Below are 20,231 nucleotides of genomic sequence, written 5' to 3'. Positions count from 1 at the left end.
TCACAATGTGAGTCTTAGCCTAATAGGATGAAATCTTCATTTGGTGGCACTGATTTTGAGAGCAGCTTTTAGTTAAGAGTTAAGGTAGGGTTTTTAATTGCTTTTCTTCCCTCTGTGAGTGCTGGGTACCACTTCAGTCTGGATGAAATCAGTGGATGCTTTTTTGTGGGCCGTAAGTAGAGCAGGACCACTCCAGTAGTGTGTGCTGGCAGGAGGCATTGCGTGCACACCATGGTGGAAGCAACAGTGCTGCCGGCAGTGACTGCGCCACCAAGAATGGGCGGCAGCGTGGTTGCTGCAGCCTTCCTCCCCTGGCACCTCCTGAGAAGCTGGCCGGCGCTCGGCAGCAGGTGTTGCTCGAGGAGCCTGTGGGAGAAGCAGTGAGCCACGTCTGCCGCTGCCAGCTCCTCGGCTGGCTGCAGCGCGGTCCCCCGAGCTGGGGCCGGAGGCCTTTGCCCCCAGCCGGTTTTGCTGGCGGCTCCGGAAGGGCCTCATGCTGCCGAGTGCCTGGGAGCAGGGCAAGCACCGGCCCCGATGGCTGCCGCTGTGGCTTCTCTGATGAAACCCAGCCGCCTAATGCATGTAACCTATTATATCAGTAATTGTGACTAATTGAAATTCATCTCCTATTAGCTCTGCACTTTCCATGAAAATAAAAGTAGGATGGGAGTAAAGTAAGGAACAAAACTGCCTTAATGGCCCAAAATGGAGCAATTATTTTTTTCTCTTTACCTAAACATAGTTTACTGCCTTATTAAAAGCATGTTTGTAGGAATACTGTCGCATTAAAATTCCAGTGCATGAATCACCAACCAGAGCCACTGATGCTTTAGCTGCTACTGGTTCTCTCCTTTAGCTTTTGCAAACTAAAAAGATTCAGGTCATGCTAGGGTCACTGAAATCTTGTGCTTCCACTTGTGGAAAATGAATGAGCCCGCTCTGCCGCAGAATGCTGACGTTCTAGTAATAAATGATAAAACTGCTCTAACAGTCTTTATTTATGGCTGCTTTTTTCTGTAGAAGATTATTATGTTTACTCACAGATAGATACATTTTCATGTAGTTAAATAATAAAAGCATCCTGAGGAACTGCTATCTGTCCAGTGAACATAATTTCAGTCCATAATGAATATCTGTAGTTCCTAGACTACTAGCACTGTAATCTAAAAAGCCACTAATGTTGTAATAAGCAGAAACCGTAAATTGTTGATTTACAAGAGGTCAGTAAAGGAGCATTGCTTTCCTTGATCTAATGTAGCTGTATTTAATATTACCATATAAAACAGAATTTTAATTTTCCTTGAGAAATGCAGGGCTTGATTCTGATCTTGTATATACAAAAATGCCAACATATAATGCAGTAACTGAACTTCCCTCCAAAGAGGCTGAGGACTGAGGATCTCTCAGTTGCCCAGACTTGCTTGCCTTAGAGTCAGAAGAAAGCTTTGCTAGGCTCCACCTTTGGTAAGCGCTTCTCGTTCCCCTTCCCCAGCCACTGCATCTTCTTCAGCTGTTTATGTTTTTCAGCCCTTGCTAACTGAAAATGTGTAAATGTAATGTGAGGCTGTCAGCATCCATCTACCACGTTCTTACCTGCACTATTAGCACATTAGATTACTAAAAATGAATATATCAAAGTTTGTATTTCTCCACTAGTGCTGCTTGTTTAATTCTTGCATTACACCCAGCCGCAGCAGTGGGAAAAAAATGGATCAGTCTTATGCGTTCCTTCTTTTTTGGCTCTCTCATGAGGACAGTACTGCCTACAGATAGGTGTCCTGGCAGGCATGAGCAATGGAAAGGGTTCTTCTGGCTTGGAAAGTCAGCTTAGCAATGTACACGTTGGACAGAATTCCCATTGTCACACATGATACGTATTCTGTATTATATTTATGAAAGTAGTAAGATCTCTTTCTTCTTACAATTTCAGATGAATACTTTTGCAGGTAAAATTGGTCTGTCCCTCTGATCATTGATGTGAACAGTAAGAATATGCTTTCCATCATTTCTGAACATGTGCAATCATGGGGCAGTTCTCTTCCCTGGCAGTTACGAAGAGATATGTTTATTTAGCAGCTACAAGTAGCCAAACTGATAGGGACAAATAAAATAACCTTGTAGTCAAAGGGGAATAATAGAACATCTGTTAACAATTTTTATCATTAATATTCTTGGGAGCTGGGTCTTTGTGAATGCTCTCTAGTATTGCTCTGTCTCCTGCAGTAAAACATGGTCCCAGCAAAATTAGTTTAGCCTATGAAATAATAACATTTAGATTGTAAGGGATGCTATCACTTGTAGTGAGACATAAATGCCAATGCCGAGATAAACGTGCAAGTTAGTTGCACGAGGCACCCTCTTACCTGCTCATCACTGCTTACTGCAGTGCCATGTAGGAAAATAAATGCTGTCAAAAGTCAAGATCAAGCCAGTTATGTAGGAAAGTCAGCTGGTTCTCCAAATTCTGATGGCAGTTACTGCTATGTAGCCTGTGGGGAGCCAGCGCCAGCTGCTGTTTATGTCAATTACGGCCATTCCTGAAACACCTCATATATTTCAACACTGATTCTTCTTTAGTACCTTCCACCCTGTGCTCTTCCTTCAATGCCAGGCTACAAGTTATTTTCACAGAGCTTGTAGAGAGACTTCTGCCATAACATCAGTCTCCTCATATGAGGCCCTGTATCCTCTGTGTTATCCCTCAGCTTCAATCTGAGACTGGACAAGCCCGGGACGGCCTGGGGTTTGTGCACTGGCTTTCTTCTGGTTTACACGTTACCTGGAAAAGCGACACTTGCAGGGTGTTTGCTTTTCTGCAATTTCCCTTCTCCCAGCTCCATGCTGGAGTGTGTGATGTCCTCTATTGCAAGGATGCTTACATGTTAGCTTGTGTAGGTGTGGCTCAGTTATTTCCTATTTCTGCCAGGGATTTCCCAGAAAGCAATAAATGCACCTGCTGACCAGCAACACTGCCCATGTATGGGACATAAAATGCACTGGGAATGTGCATTCGATGCATCCTTGCGCTGACAGATCAGATTCTGAAACACCCATCAGACTTAGCGTGTGGGAGCTGATGTCTTACTGAAGGTCTGTCAAAATCCACAGGCCGGGTGTTCCTCCACCTACCTTGGCCTGGCAGCTTGAGCTAATTGCTGGGGCAGTTGAACACAGCACGGACACGGAGCTGGTGGCTGTGTGCATGCTTACTATGCATGCACGGAGAAGCCTGCAAGCCTGGGCTCGATCCTCCTGTGCTTGGGCAGGAGCTTGGCTGTGGCCCTCATAGCAAAGGGTCCTTAGCCACTGGGAAAGGAGTTCCCAGCCTGTCCTACAAGAGCTGTGCTGTTTTGCTTGGATTACTGGAAGGCTTAGTGGGTCACAGAGCAGAAAAAATGTTTCTGTTCCGAGCAAGGAGACAGAGGGAACGGGGAGGAGAGGAGCACATTTCAACCCCTTCTCAGAGGAATGTTTATGTGTTTTATATTAAACCATCCTTAGACAAAACACACAGATGCTCCGACGCATCCCAGCTCTGCCTCCCTTTTTGCCAGAAGGGCTTTACCCATTAGGCTTGAGAGTCACATTATGCTCACGCAGAACCTGCTTCCTTCCCATCCTCACGTATTTGCTCTCAGCTTTAACTATGCAGTTTGAAGTGGCACCGCTTCAGAAGGAGAATTTGCAAGATCCTGCCGTGTAGCCTGCAGCTTTGTAGTTAAGGGCGCTCCCCTGGAAGGTGGGAGATGTGGGTTTGAATCGGAGCTCCCTTCACCCAGTGGGTGGAAAGATGGATCTGGTTTAAATAGTGGTTTCTGCTGTAGTGACAAAGCGCTGCAAAAGCAGCAGCAACATCCAAACGATGTTTTTGTACCCACTGATCAGAAATTTCTCTCAAGCTTGCTGATTTCTAGGCAGCATGCAAGGATGGAGGCTGGCTGGTTCAGAGCACGTACTTGAGGCGTTTTAAGTTTTGGGCACTCTCTGACATGCACTGGAGGGAGGCAGCTGTCTTCAAAGAGCAGTGCAGAGCTGCCAGCCGCTCCCTGTCGAGCGCATCAGCCGCCTGTGCCCCTCAGCAGGGCAGTTCAGTGCGACGAGCCGGCAGATAGGAAGCAGCCGGCACAGGGGTACGTCTGCAGGGGCGTCTCCATTGTCTGGAGATTAGGCTTTTGCGGAAGGAAGCGGCAGCACCGGTGACCTCCCATATTGCACAATGGCTTGTTTTCTATAACTTGGTCTTTCCACGGTTTGTGGGTTTTCTCTGCATGATGTATTTAATTTGCTCCTGTTCCCTCTCCCCCGAATAAGTCCTTTGAATGAGTAAAATTGAGGAAGGAGGGGAGAACAAAATAAAAATGGTTTGTTGGGTTTTTTTCCCCCAGAGGATTTTCAATCAAAATAATTTCAAATTATGGGGTCAGAATGAATGTCATACTTCTATTTAAGTACTTGCCTACTTTGTGGGATGTTTTGTACAGATTCTTCACTAAATTATCTTAGCTACTGTTGCTAGGTAGCATTGTTTGCTTCATAGCATCAGAGAAATAAGAGGGTCAAAGAGAGCAATTTTGTGTTATTATCATCTGAGTTATACTAATAAGGTTTTCATTGTACATCTTAGAATTTTTTCCCCCCTTTTTCCCTTTAGGGAACGTCATTGTCTATGGGAATACAATTGACATTTACACCACGGTAGAAACCCTCTTATCTCTTGGAATTGATGGTTCTCGCATACATCTCGTACAGCCTCCACTCAGCTCAAATGTTACTTGCCTTAACAACAACGAAATCGAAAGTGCTGTTCAGGAGGCACTGTCAAAGGCTGGCGTGTCTGTTTATTATGACAGTATCCTGGCACAGTGGAACGAAGGCGACGACCCAGACCCTATCACATGTGCTGCTTTCACTACTAATACAAAACCATTTAAATTGCAGTGTTCAGTAAGTATATGCTTTCATTGTGTTTCCTTCGGTCTGTTTTTTAAGACAAAGACCATCAGATTTAGATAGTCCCTCGTTGGTTATCTATTTTCTCATTGTCTCGAGAAGATTGAACATTCACTTGTTAATCTAAAGGATTGTTTTTTAGAAATCTACATAAAACCATTGTTAATGCGCTGACTGATTTGGATTATAATGTATTTAAGTCACCTGACTCACAAATAGTTGTTCACCACTGAATGATAAATACTCTTTAATTAATTTTCTAAATAATTCTAGAAATCCTTTTATTATTTAAATGCATACAGCAACTCCTGTCTATAGTTATGTGCACTTGATTAAGATTCAATTAAGTCATAGTAGAAGCCAATAATGTTAGGATAGAGAGGTCTACTGTGCAACTTAATTAAAATTTATTTTAAATAAATAGATTTTTCTCCTTCTACATTAATGACTGCATTTATGTTCATCTATAGTGTCAATATCTAAGTAAATTATACGTACACTCACAGGTACAGCCCCACTGTGAGATCTGGGACAGGCTTTAGCCTTTCCTAACGGGCAGAATAGTTCTGTTTTTCTTTATTGGGCTAATCCATGTGAGTGAGCACTTCTAGTAGAGTCACTTAAACACGTGCATCCATAGGAGGCTGTATGGCCCCCTCAACACACCCCGCTGCATGCCCGCTTCTTTGTGCAGCAAGTCTGTTGGAATTCTGGAAAGGAAGAGCCTCATGCCTCCCCTGGAGAGCTCCCCACTGGCTCCCCTGCACTGGAGAGCTCTAAGGCATTGGGCTTTCCCAACCCTTTTCTTTTTAACATATGGATAGTGAATCTCTTCCTGATGGAGGCGAAGACCTTGCATAGCACTTTGTCCTCTAGTGGTCTCCTGACTTTGGTCCCCTATCAGCAGTGATGTTCCTCCCACTCTCTCCTCGTAGGCAGCTCTTCAGTTTCTCTCCTCTTTCCCCAAAATCCTTCTATTTTTATCGTCCTTCCACAGAGATTTCTATGTGGTTCTTGTTCAATTCACCACTTCCCCGTCAGCCCTGCCTCTTTTCCCCACCACCTTGCCTGTGTGGCCTGTGCCACTCCTTCAAGACCCCCATTTCCTCGTGGTTTGTTTCTCCTGCCCTTTTGTGCCCCCTGCCCTGTGCCCGTCCTTCCTCCAGCCATGGTTCTTCCCTCTCGAGGTCTCTTATCCAGCCTCTAAGATGAAAGACGTGCAATTATTTCTGATGTCAGGGGCTTTATATTCTCGAAAACTGGTTCAGCTGTCTTGCATGGCTCCTGTATCTGCTTTCAGCCGCCTGGGAGGACAGGCTCAGAGGAGGACAGGGCTCTGGAGAGCAGCCTTTGCCAGGAAGGCAGCTGCGTTCGCAAGGGAGCAGGCTGTGCAGGAATCGGTGCTGCAGCAGCTCTGGGCCTTTTGGGATTTGAGCCAATATCAACTGTTGATTGGCAGTTCTTGGGGGCTTAATTTGTTGAGTCCTGCAGGATAAAAACAACGGGAGAAAATCTCCTCTTTCCCTAAAGCGGCAGCCTCCCTCCCTCCCCTCCCGGGCTGACAGATGGCTCCCAGCCTGGAGGTTGCAGCCGCCCCCTCCCCTCCCCTCCAGTGACACCGTCCTGCCTGTCAGCCGGCAAGACATGGGGCTGTGTGGTCCCCTTGCCCTCACAGGCACAGCTTCCCTGATTTTGGATCTACTAGGTGGTTAGAATACCCTTAACTGCATGTAGTTCATTACTTGTTTTATATACGAATAAGCTCAGAGGCCCTGGCTCCTCTGCTGCTGCATCTCTGCCGTACCAGCGTTGCTAAAATTTCCAGCTCCCTCTGCTTCTCTCTCCTGTGCCTTTTCTTCTGGCTGGCTCATCCAGCTGGTTGTGAGCATCTGATGCTTGCCCTTAGTCCACAGGAAAGCTCTTTGGTGGTATAATTGGGTAATACCTTTACCCAGGTCACAACAGTGTCCTCCCTGAGGCTGACACTAAGGGAAGGACTTATTACTGATGCTGATGGTTTGCCCTGATACAGTTATGTCTCAGGCTGCTCAAGATGAAGGCAGTGAGGTAACGCATACTCGTCTGATAACTTTTCACCCTTTCCTCAACCTGTACAGTAATATTTCTTGATGATGGGCAGCAACATTCAACTTGTCATCTAATCATTTTAAAAGCTGAGGGCACTGATGAAGGGGAAAGCTCTATTTAAAGGCTCTGGAGCTTCACAAACTATATTGTAGCAATGAGACGGTCAGTCTTCATCTGTACCCTCTGCAGACTGTGATGTTGTTTAAAACATCTCTCAACCGTGTCATTCTTATTACTTTTAACCCTTAATGTTCAGTGTGCACTCCAGTTTTACGCTGTTTTTGGAGCCTTTGTTCTGCCAGCTTTCAGTTTGTTCTGTGTAAGAGGCAACTACAAAGACACTGCTCGTAGTTGTGGCTTCTCCCGCCTCTGCCGCCTGCGGTGCGCTGAGGGACTCTGCTGCGCGTGTGCCCCCCAGTTCCAAGCTGGGGAGTGACCCAGCCTCGCTGACCTGCTCCTCATTTCTCGTGTTTCAGAACTGAGACACAGCCAGGTGACGCAGGTTTTACCTTCCCCAGCGCACCTCTCAGCTTCATCTGAGTAGGCACTTTTGTCTCAGTGAGCACATTTTTGGTTCCAGATTTTGGGCAGGCTTTTGCCTCTTTAAAGTCACTTTTAGGCAATGTAGAAAACCAAATAAGACACATATCAGGAGAAACGTCAGATGTGCATGACTCTAAATGTATATGAAAGCTCCTCTCTGCTAATCAATGTGCGAAGTCTGTCTGTGCAGAGCGTGCAGACAAAAGGCGAGGGCTGTGGCAGGACCCTGTGGTCCTCGCTCTCGCGCTGCGCTGGATTTCAAAGCGGCTCTTCAGGCATCCAGCACATTTTGCATGACGTGCTGTGTGCACATCTGTTCCACACCGATGCCTGACGTGTAGGTCGAATTGGTGGCCGCTTCCAGCACCGCCTGCTTTGTAGTGCTTGTCGTGGTGGTGCTGCCTCAGCTCCTGTTTTGGGGAGATGAGGCCTGATCTGCTTCCTCATGTCCCAGGAGAGGGACTGTGCAGGTGCCACAAGAAGACAAAAGAAAGGAGTTACCACTCGCTTTTTTCTTTGAGACTTACAGAAGGAATTTAAGGATTTAGGGTGATTTTCTTTCAATACCCTTGAAATCTTCCTATGGGGAAGACAAGCTCATGACTTCAGTAAATGCTGGTCCCAAGATAAATCCCTACCTCGGGGTCAGTTCTGTAAGGAGCGAGACAGCACAGGCAGTGTTTTCAGAGAATGGAAGTCACATCTTTTGTCAGTCCTGCAAACCAGAACATAGTGGATAGGTATCTGCTGTGCTCATTACCAGAGTCAGTAACTGACTGCCAAATGCACGGAGTGCTTTACTGCCAGACAGAGCCTCCTCTGGGCTGTCCTGGATGATGTAGATGGATCTGATGTCCACCTAGACCTGGCGCAGTCTCTGAGAGTGGCCAGCCCCAGCTGCTGCAAGGGCAGTAGTCCCAAGAACTAAGGAGGTACAGATTAGTCTGCTTCCTAAAGCAAGTATTGCCCAGATCTGGAATAGCTAGGGATGTGTTTTAGTCCTGACAAAGTTTGGATATGCTTTCCACAATCTACATCACTATCAATAAATCTGTAATATCAATAAATCTGAAAAATGTCATAAATCTGAATGCTTTCCTTTTCATACAAATATTCAGTCCTTTTATACCTCTCACAGATGTCTTGGCCTCCACAGCTTCCACTGGCTTTAATTCTGCCGCTGTAGTTTGAATGAGGATGACATTTCCTCTGAACGATTTGAATTTCCTATCTTTATGTTTCATTGAATATCCCATGGCTGGTAGCCGTAGTAACGTAGTTTCGTAAACAGGCACAACAGTTGGAAAAATATCTGTAATACACAGTTATCCTGCTAAAATGCAAAGTAAATTTTACTTTTCTATTACTTAGTTTTCCAGTTTGGCTTGAGCATTTGAAAGAAGAAAACCAACTTCAGAGGGTTCGAGCCTATTTCATATGTTCATACTAACACAGAAAATATGCACTCAGGCTATTTGACACAGTTAATAGTACAGTTCTTAAAATAAAACTCATCTCATAACCGAATGAGTCTAGTTTAGTAATTCTCCCCTCTAATGTCTTTGTTTTAATTTTAGAAGCTGTAAATACTGGATCAGAAGGATTTATTTGGGTATATAAAATCACACTTTATTTTGTGTTTTTGTTTTTTTAAAATAAATAACATTCAGAACGAAGTGTAGGTTTTGATTTATTAAATTAGCTGGTAACTAATGTATAATAACCTACACTTATTTTCATTTCTTTTTCAGGCATTTTTCAGCTTTGCCTACAGGGCAGTGGATTATGAAACCTTTAAGGCAATTAATGATGCTTGCCTTGTTTTTGATGGAAGACTTGTGATCGATACGGAATTCCATACTAATGATGTCAGTATCAGGGCTGCAGGTCCTTTAACAAAGTACTCCAGGAGTTATTATGTAGATGAATGGACACACAGCAACTTCAATTCAAAAGAGATTGGCTTTGAGCTTGCTGCATCTATGCTGAATCTCTTTGATCCAACCCCTAAGCCCTTTTCTAAGCCACCAGAAGGCACAGATAGGCTCATCCCCATGTACAAAGGGTGTAAAATTAAAGGTATGTCAAAACGGATTTCTGTCATACTTTCATACCCTTTTGGGTATTTTTGCTCTTATATAATAAGGGTAGGTCCACCTCACCTGAGATGCCATCTAATGGCAGTAAAGTCCTCAAAGCTCCTTATGTAGTCAGTGGAGAGAGGCGAGTTGCAATAAAAGCTTACGTGGTACGTTTTTGCTAATAATGGACCAAGTTGTACCCTCATTTGTAGTGCAGTGAACATGGAGTGTTTCCAGTGGAACTCAGTGTCTTTATTCCAAGTTCAAAATCAATAAAACTACAACCAGAACTTTTCAATGTGTGGCTATTGTACCAATATTAGAGAGTACCAAAAAAAAGTTTGTAACATGACATCCACTAAAACAAAATAAGTCCCTTGTTTTCTTTTTAGAGCCATTCAGTAGACAAATAAGGTTATGGGAGAAGGAGGGCAAACAAATACTTTCTTTTCTTCTTTGCTTATGATTTAATAGATCTCATATTTTCATTTACGGCAGGAGGTGTTCTTCCTGGAGGTTATAATTACCTGCATATTTCCAAACCCGAAATCCCCATCCGCTTGGACTTAGAACTTGCACTGTGTGATCATGTAAGTTATATTATTTAATTTTTCTTTGTTTTGTCCTCCATTTGGAAAGATGTTCTTACTTAGGAAAGCACAGGTACATGCATAAGTACCACGCACCTTAAAAAATACCCCGAGTAAGCATGGGTTTAAGTGTGGAATTAGAGACCTTCCACAGCTGGGACTTAGCAGAAAACTCTGGAATGGAACAAATCACATAAAACCAAATCTCTGTGATTATTTGAAAATATTTAATTTATTTTAATGTAAATTCACTGTCATATTGTAAATGTGGAATACATACAGATAAGATTACCTGATTAACTACTTTAGTGCAGGTCTTAATTCCTTTGCCATGAAATCAACCCAAACATGAAGGGGGTTTTTGGTCCTTGAAGGCAGGAAATACTTGTCAAGCCCTAATGTCCTGAACAATTCATTACTATTTGAGGCACTTTGGTCTCAAATAGCTCCCTAATGGAGCACTGCAGCTCAACTCCTTGACCCTTTTTTTCCAGAATTAGTGGCTCAGCACTGTGCCTGGTTCCTGAGCCATCTGTCTCAGCACAGGTTGGGATGTATCATGTTGGCTTTTCCTCATACTCTCTTTTTCAGAATAGCTTTCTTTTTGCTTGATTCTGTAGAGAAAGGTAAGTTGTTTTCTCAGTCATATGGAATATGTTGCTTTTGAAGTTCTTAGCACGTATTTAATACACAGCACATCAAGGTAGTGGTGGTATTTGCCATCGGATTTGCGTAAGAACATATCCAGTCAGCTAAGCCTGGTGCATCGTACAAATCAGGTACAGCTGGTGAACAAGTATGAATCATATAACTAACTGAACCTCTCAGTTGTTCATTTCCATACTTTCTGATATGTGGCTTTCTCAAAAGATGCACGATTTCTATAAAGAGGACGCAGGATAGCATTAGCTGGATTTCACTAAAGTATGCTCTCAGCCTAACTGCTTAACTTCTTTCCTCCCTGGAATAAGGTGCTATAGAAGCATACAGATGATAAAACTCCACAGTCTATCAGTGAAATTGAGTTGATTTCTAGACTAGTAGGAAAAGAATATACACTGGAAGGGATACTCCGTACTTTGCTGCTAGAACATAGCTAGTGCTGCAACCATGAAAGTTGCCTTTGAACAGGGAAGAGGGAAGCACTTGACACAGTTGGGTACATAGGAGATTGTCCCATAATACAAACATGGAGACGCTTCTCTTACTGGAGAACCAGTCTTGTGAAACAAGAAAAGGACTAGATTCATTTATTTTAAAGTCAGAGAGGACCATCCACCTAGACAAGCTCCTGTTTCATACAGATTATACATTTTTCCTCAGGGATTTCTGCATCAAGCCCATTCTTGTAGTTGAAGTAAAGAGCAATTTTGAAAAGACTACTTCAGTGCTGATTTCAAAACTCAGACAGTAATGGTCTTTAGAAAGAAATTATTTTTTTAAAAAAGGAATCCTTGCTTTCTGAGGAGGAATCAAAGCACGGCTCACCTTGTTTTCCAGCTTTGCAGATGCAGGATGAGCTGTCCAAAGCAGCATGTACTTGGAAGCAGGAAGGACTATCAGAGAGAGAAAAATTGGTTTTGTCACTCCAAATTGCTAGAACATGATTAGAATTCTTTTGCTGCAGCTTTGATTACCTGCTGTCTGAAAAGGGAACATCTCTAAACCCACTCCGGAAACTTCATGTAAATCCTAAAAGAATTTCCTAAGAAGAAGTAAGAGAAGCTAGTGAAATGTATTAGCTGAGAGATGTGGAAGTAACAAAGGTTACTGTAGCCTAGCAACAGGTTTTAGAAATACATCAAACTGGAACATGAATACAGCTTTAAAAAATAGCTTCGAGCTATTTGATCATCCCACTGCAATGTGAGGTTTGAAACAAATTTTTACATTTTTGTCTTTTATTAAGCAATCAATGTAACTAGCTGAATCTAAATGCTACTGTTTGAGCATGAACATCCAACATTATTATTCTTTTACTGATGGTAGAGTTGGTGTTACCAACACTTGTCAGCCCCTGTTCAAATTAGCAAGAGGGAGTCACTGAGAGCAATTCTAAATCACATATATATGTGTGTGTGTGTACATATAGACACATACACATATGCATATATACGTAAAGTAAGTATATGCATATATTTTTTAAAGCAATAGTAATTCACCATTTAAAAGCCTAGAACATAGCCTGAAGGAAACATCCTAAGAGATCAAGTCCAGCCTCCTGCCATTGCAGGCAACCATCTAGTACATAGTGCCATTTATAAAATGTAGAAGTTTGTTTTAGAACTGAGCAGGGTCCTTCTTGGTATTTCTTTCCTTGGGAGGCTGTTCCACCACATCATACCTGACTACTGGAAAACGTCTGCACAAAGCCAAAAATGCTGAACTGGTACGTGATAAATCTTTGAGTTGTAACATTGAAGTCTGCTTGTAACTGATTGATGTATTAGTATCAACCCTCTGCCTACAATCGTGCAGCTTCTGTGATGTGCCATAAATTTGGACTCTGCACATACATGGTACATGCGTATATATACACTGTAGACGCACAAATACGTATGTATAGTTATAAATCTGGAGAGAGAGTAAAAGTACACCAGCATGTTCATTCATCAGGATGGTATCCTCTAGTAAATTATGATATGCCATGTGTATGCAATAACATGGACTCTGTATAATAAATTAGGATTAACAGATTTCAATTCATTTGCCTAAACAGAGGCATCTAGTGTTGTTTGGGATGCCCCAGGGCATCACTCCTGACCTCCAGCTGCTGCTCCAGGAGGTCACAGGTCTCCCATGGATCCTGTGTCATAACTGCCAGCCCAGTTCAGATGGGCCAGATACCCTTAGGTGTCTCAAAGAGCACTCAGGATCGGGCAACCAAAGCCCTTGCTGCACACGCAACTGTGTGCCGCAGTTTTGTGTGCAGTTAATCAAGCTCCAAACCACACAGAAAATCTTTGTGTCCAAACCATAGCAAAGTGCCTTGTTGTATAAACCATGTTAACAGGAATGGGTATTCTTGATCAAAAAAGGGGTTGTGGATTTTAAGAAACAGTAAATATCAGCTAGGAAACACTAGCTGCTCCTGTACGTATGCCAAGTCAGGTGTTTGTTCCACCTCCACAGCTTTCCTTGTATTTTTGTGTTCCAGGGGATGGAGATTATAACCGGAGAGGCAAGACATGGGAATTATTTCAGGATGCATATGAACAAATACAGTATGGTAGATAGCATCACCTGCTTTTCAAAGGAACCCTTCCCTGTCTCTAACTACATTTGCTTGTACGGACAGCATGAGCGTCTTCTTAATGATCTTCATTATCGCTGGAACAAAGGGCAGATTACAGATCTTTACAGGTAAGATAAATTCAACATTGCACATAAAATCTACACTCTGGCAGAATTTTGGTTTTATTTTATTACAGTTTATCTCCTGGCTATATTCCCTTAGAAGAAAAGATAGATTTAAAAAAATATTTTCCATTATTTGGCAAAATTATCAGTGGTAATGCAAGCCTTGAAGTCCCCCCTGGAGAGAGCTGTGTGTCTCGGATTTATGTAGAGAAGGAGCAGCGGTTTGCTAAACCATCTTTCTTCTGAAAGAGCGTTTCAGTATAACTTTTGCTCAGAATAGTCAGTAGGCTTAACTCATTAAGCTGAACCCGAACAATCCTTTTTACTGAAGATTCATATTCAGAAGTTGCTCTTAAAAGTCAGTATTTTTGTCACTTTGAATCACATTTTCAAGCCAAAGGTTTCTAGGGAGATCTAAATCACTTATGATGATAGTCACCCTCAACAACTTGCCTGCTGATTGGGTGATAAACCCTAAAGTTTGTTTTCTAGAGTGTGTTCTCTGTGTAAGGGAGTTATTTTAACTTAATTTTATAGCTGGAGGCTATGTCAGGACTCGGTGCCCAAGCGAGCGCAGGGCACTCCTGGGACCAGGTGTTCCAAGGCAAGGACTGAGGTCCTCTCAAGTGGTGGGAGAGACTGAAGACCCTGGCTATTTCTAGCCAAGGTTTATGTGCCTCCTCCTCTGAAAGAATTTTTCATTGCTTTTGGAAATGCAAACTTAATTAAAGAATTTATTATGGAGAGAGGAATATCTGAAAAAATGTGATCTACCGTATCTTTAATCTTCTGCTACTTCTCCAGAATTTCGTATCTTAAAAAATTACCTGGCCTAAAAATTCAAACCTGTTTTATTCCTTATGCCTCAGTAAAAACAAGTGCTTTGGAGGTCAAACTTTAAAAAAAAAACCAAACCTGAAAAAAACCCACAAAAAAACCCCAACAAAAAACCCCTAGCCTTGAGTTTCATTCATGGGGTAGAATCCTTTGAACGTGTAATTGAAGCAGGAGGTAAAGAAGAACTTGCTGATACATTTATTTTGATTTTCATGTTAAAAAATCCCACATAAGTGATGGATTGGGAACCTAAACTGTCACAGATAGAGAAGTGAAGTACCGCATTACATAAGCTGGTTTAGAAACAGAAGGCCAAGCACAGGAACAAACAGTAAATTTTTATCATGTTACAATGCTGATAGGGGTGCCTTAGAAGTCTCCAAGTCTGCTTTTGTTATATTTATGACTGAATTGAAGAAAGACATAAATGGTAGCAAAATTTTCAGGTTAAACAATGTTACTTAGATAACAGTTTGTAAAAGTTTGCTGTAAAGTATGCGCTGTGGTACAAAAGAAACTTTGCATGATAACAGCAATTTACTGGTTCAGAAAAATCTGTAGGAATGAAGACCTGATATCTTGAGACAGGGACTTACGAGCCTCTGAGTTCCTGTACCTTTCTCTACCTTTTGCCCTTCTGCTGGTTCAGTGTCAAAAAGCTTCACCAGAAAACGGATAAGCCACTGTAGACTGCTAAGGGCAGAGAAATGGGAATGTCTGCTGAAATCAGGGAGGGGGGGGATCCAGCCGAGCCCTTCAGTCAATGACAAAAGCTTGGTTTGTACGCCCTGTTTTGAGAACAGTGTTATCAGCTGCCGTCTGAAAGGGTGAACTCCCCTGAAAAGGACTCAGGGCTTCACCGGGACTGGATGTGCAGCTCTCACAATTCTTCTGATGTGCTTTGCAGTCCTCTTCCTGCACTCTCTCCTCATTGTAAATATTACAGTCTAGCTCCTCATTTTTTCCTTCTCATGTCGTACTCAAAGACGGGATGAACCCAAACTTCAACTGCGCCGCTTAGAAGTTTTCTGGACAAAAATGCTCCTTTACAAGTTTCACTTCAGAAGGCCTTTGTATGCCTCTGCTGAGAGGAGCATGAAACTTATGAATTATTGCTGCTACAGGGATCGATTTTGATTTACAGAAAATGTTGGTTTTGTTTTACAAGAGAGGAATGGCACACAGCAAATGTAAAGCTCGCATAAACAGTGTGCTGTCAACGGGTGTTAAGTAGAAACTGAAGGAGGATGACACAACTGTATGAGATACGGGCTAAGGCGACAGATAATTTTCTTTCCTTGTCACGGCTGATGCTGATCAGCTAATACATTTTGAGCTCTGGAAGAAACTCAATATTCAGGTTGTGCCAAGATATCATCAGTCTTTTTCATGGTGTTACAATATGCAAACACAGCTGTGACCTAATCTTTTCCATGAACCACAAATGTTGCCAGACACTTACGCCTTGGTTGTTTGCCCAGATGTGGTTACAGTGTCAGTTGTTATATCTACTAGCAAGTTTCACACCAGTATCAACATCTGGAAGAATAAATCATCTTGCTTTGGGATTTCTGCCTCCAACACAGGTAGCAGTATTTTCCTGACATTGACAAAACCAGCATTTGTTCCCTTTCTCTCTGTTGCTGCGTGTCGGTCATGTAGCCCAGCCCAAGGACCCAAGTGCAGCTGCACTCACCTGTGCTCTCAAAAGCTACGCACACAGATTTTGAAGAGACATTAAATTTCTGAATGGATAGCTTATTTCTTCATGAGAGAAATTAAGAACATATTTGCCTCTCTTGCTCTTGTGATCGCGATAGGATCCCCGCACAGTGCACGAGCTGATGGGGGATTACAAGTAAGATCAAGTTCTAAACATCCACAGAGAGTTTAAAAATCTCAGGAGAGATGAAGATCCCAGTGATGATCTGTTAATAGGATGAATCAGGTCAGTCAACATCGTAAGAGTAAGAAGTGCAGCTTTATCTGATGACAGCATATACGCTCACTGGGGGAGTCCTCAGCTCCTGCAAGACTGCATGTGTCTTAACTGGTCTTTGCTTGCCAGGATCTGAAGTTGTGCGAGGTTGGGGTCCTCTCGCATCCACCTACTCGCAGGCACCGTGACCTGTCCGGGTGGTCTGGCCAGGATCATGAGCATGCCACACAGAGGGATACCACTTACCAGGTCTCTTGAGCTCTTCTTAATTAGTAATGATGACCTAATTTTGGACTTGTCTTTTACGGCCTTTAGATGTGGATGTTGTTTGGGACCTTTTGCCTCATTATTTTATCTCACCTCTCATTAGCCTGTGGCAAAATTCCTGAATTACAGTTGCCAGGTTTTTGTTATCTGGTTATATTGTTGCCTCCAGTCCTGTTTCTCATCTTCTTTATACCTTATCTTTAGATAGGTTTGTTCCTTCTCTTCTCACTGTTTGGTCATTTGAATGAAATCACATATGTTGCTCTGTAGCAACTAACACGTGCTGTTCTTTAATCCTTGCTCGCATGTTTCCTCCAGTGCTTTCACACACGTGCACGCACACACGCGTACATTTCCATTCATATCAGTCTTGATATTTCTGTTACAAACGTCTATACTATGAGGAGGATAGGTTCTCTAGCTGGTTTAACAGGTGGGAGACAGAAGAGCAACCCACTGCAGTAAAGGAAAGCCCTTTGCAGTCAGCCAAGGCAGTGAAAGGACTAGTGAGAAAAGGAAAAGACAGCGAGAGGAGGAAGCAAACTGCCTGTAGTCTCCATGTAACAGTCCTAGCACAAAGCAACCTGGCACAGGAAATTTAAGTCTTTCAGGAGGAGGTAGAGCAATGCGAAAAGGCTGGCAATATAATGTAGTCTCATAATATATAATATCATATGTCCAGCACATATGCATCCACATAATACAATGTACATATATATGTACGATATGCAACAATATACGGTGTTAGAACCTAGCCATGAGAAGACTATCTATTAGAAAACTATTAAATTTTAAAATGTTTTAGCATCTCTTGTGAGGTGAATTTTGTCTTGAGGCTTTTATGTAGATAAAAAGTGGTGTCTGGTCTTCTTTTGGCAAGGAATATGAAAATGCATTTGTTGCTTTCTATGTGTGTGTTAAAAAGTAAAACTGTTTTGGGTGGTGTTCATGTGGGCTGTAATGATCTCACATGACTGTGTGAACACAAACCTGATGTTAGGACTGAACTTCTCTCTGACTTTGAAAAGAATCCTTCTAAACTGGTACCCATGACACTTACATCCATTTGCAGTATCTTCTAGCAAGATGTGAAGTGCCCTCAGTGAAAAGAAAATGTAGACTGTGAAAACGTTGTGGTCTGTTAGCTAAGCTTCTAAATGTGCTGGTTTGAAACGTTCATTCCCCTCCTTTTTATGCCTCTGTTTTTGGGAGGGCCCTCCTTTAAGGCAAGAAAGTACAATTTTTCAATCTTCTGGTCTGCATTTAGATTTCCCAGCTTGGTGTCTAGTTCCAGGAATGGATGCAGTGGAACAGCTGTCACCTGGGAGCTAATTTATTTCTGTGTAGCATGCAAATTGTCTTTTAAATAATTAGAAACTGCACCTAGCAATGAGTTTCCTCACTGATTTGCGTTCGGTATAAGGGCTGAGAGTTAACCCCATGATACCGGATTTCCTGACCATAATGTGCTAGTGCCATTTTCAAATTAGCATTAACAACAGGCCCTCAAGATTCAGCTAACTTGAAGAAGTAACCCCTTCCGGTTGTGTGCATGAAACTGCAGCTAATGGTAATAATGAGGTAAATGACATTTCCTTCTGCTGAGAGAAAAGTTCCATTGATTTCAGTAAGAGTTCAACATGATTAAAAGCTGCAGGACTTGACCCACAACCAAATGAAAGACTGAAATCACTTCTCTCACCTCCTCCCTTCCCCTGCACTAGATGTACCTTGCGGAGGAAGCTAGGCAGGGTGGTGGGCGTGCATTGCCCTACCCCAGTGCAGCTCGCAGGAGTCTACCAGTGGCTGCCATTCCAGCCTAGTCCTGTGCCAAGGAAGGACACCCCTCAGCACCTGGACTGGCAAGACCAACAGTCTGATGCCCCCAGTCACACTACCACTGATGATGTGTGTCCAGACTGCTGCCCTTTAAGACTTCAAGTTCATAAATTCATCAACCTAGCAAGCAGTAACTGAAGAAGCCAGCATAAAATCATCTGGCTATATTGCCACAGTCACTTGGCTACAAAATGCACTAGTGCGCTTGAGAGTGTAAGCTTCTAGTGAGTTAGATACTCCCCCTCCGTATTACAGTATTTCCGCAGCTCTCTGAAAGCCTCAAATGCTCTTGAATTAATTTTTTTTTACTGAAACAATTCTTTTAGCTCTCGTAGTTAAACCGGCCAACGCTGTATCCGATGGAACTAGAGAGTTTTAAAGTTTCTTTTCCTTTCTCCTTCTTTAGCAAACAGGTAGAACAGACATTATTAAAGGAGGTCTATGTACAGCTCTACTACCGCACAGTTAAAATAAATGCTCCTCAGAACACCTAGCAGCCTTATCTGTGATCCCAGTGATATAGATATTAATGTGATAACAGATATTAGCCTATTTCAAAAATAACTGCCAATAGCTAAGCTTCTGCAGCCATATTTGGGCCTGATTCTCATAGGTGTTAGATATTCCAGCTTAATTCAGAGCAGTGTCTGTGTGGGGTCAGTTCATTACTTCGCTGAACACGAATTTAAGAGCCAATGCTTTTGTCCCTACCTATGCAAACAGCAGCTGAGGAAATATGCTGTTAAGCCAGAAGATGACCACATCCAGTCAGCCAGCTGTCTCTTCCGGCTGCACAACAGTGGGATGCACTTCATCCCTCTGACTGTTTTATAGGATGCCAAGGTCTACTGGGCAAATTGTCAGGGCCTTGGACAGGCAGCATGTACCAACCAAGGAAAGTCTCATCCTCACTTGTCATTGTGCTACAAGAAAAAGGCACCATTGCCATCAGCAATGGTCACCTTCTGTCTGCCTCGTGCCACCACGGTATGTGTACTCACTCCATCGGGGCCTTCAGCCATTACGTTCCTGAGCAGAGGGGTCTTACCATGCAGTTGTCCCATGTCAGGGCAGGGAAAACCATAGGAACCAAAGGCACGGTATCCTAAAGCTGAGGATTTTGTATACAAACCCTTTGTGTCACCTGGAAATTTAACACCATTACTCCTTAGATTTGGAATCTGCTTCAGGAAGGACTTTCTGCAAATTTTATTCATTTCCCATAAGGTTGCATCTCAAAAAGGCTCAGCTGGAATTTGAGTACCCAAGAGCGAGGCTCTCTCCAACAGGAAAGACTTCTCTTGAACGAAAAAGAAAGCAAATTCCGGAAGTTTCATATGAAGCATCCCCCATACCACACTCCTTCCCTTCCCTCGGAGGTCTCCAGTGATCGCTTGAAAGCCTTCAAATTCTTTCCATTGCCATAGCAGCAGATAAAAGAGCAGGGTGGGGAGGAAGCTCCGAAATATTTTTTCTTTTCGTTTTAATCTTATAGACTTGTTACTGGTCATCAGTGCTCCATACTGCTTCACAAAGGAGGAGTGTAACCAGCCAGTTACACCCTTTTATATTCTCCTGAGATGAAGGCAACTGTAAGGCAGTTGCCAAGTTATGGAACGTGTCCACGGAGCGGTGGAATCTCCCTCTGCTGCATCTTAAGTACAAAATGGGTAATTAGAGGGGTCTCCTGATACTTGGCAACCAAATGGATGTTCACTGGCATCATGCCTTTAATAT

The 20,231-nt window shown here is 42.9% G+C and overlaps 1 protein-coding gene across 1 annotated transcript in view; it reads left to right on the top strand.

Moving 5' to 3' along the window:
- The window catches only part of CFAP61 (cilia and flagella associated protein 61), a 117,376-nt gene that overhangs the window by 76,453 nt on the left and 20,692 nt on the right, over nt 1-20,231 (top strand). Inside the window, exons 21-24 of the mRNA XM_075089694.1 lie at nt 4,652-4,944; nt 9,333-9,660; nt 10,161-10,252; nt 13,410-13,615. Of these exons, the coding sequence (XP_074945795.1) occupies nt 4,652-4,944; nt 9,333-9,660; nt 10,161-10,252; nt 13,410-13,615 (919 nt within the window). The remainder of the gene's footprint in view (nt 1-4,651; nt 4,945-9,332; nt 9,661-10,160; nt 10,253-13,409; nt 13,616-20,231) is intronic.

The sequence above is a fragment of the Phalacrocorax aristotelis genome, chromosome 3 (genome assembly GCF_949628215.1).
Source record: "Phalacrocorax aristotelis chromosome 3, bGulAri2.1, whole genome shotgun sequence".
Taxonomy (NCBI): Eukaryota; Metazoa; Chordata; class Aves; order Suliformes; family Phalacrocoracidae; genus Phalacrocorax; species Phalacrocorax aristotelis.
The sequence above is the reverse complement of the archived record's forward strand: the minus strand, read 5'-3'. Positions and strand labels throughout refer to the sequence as shown.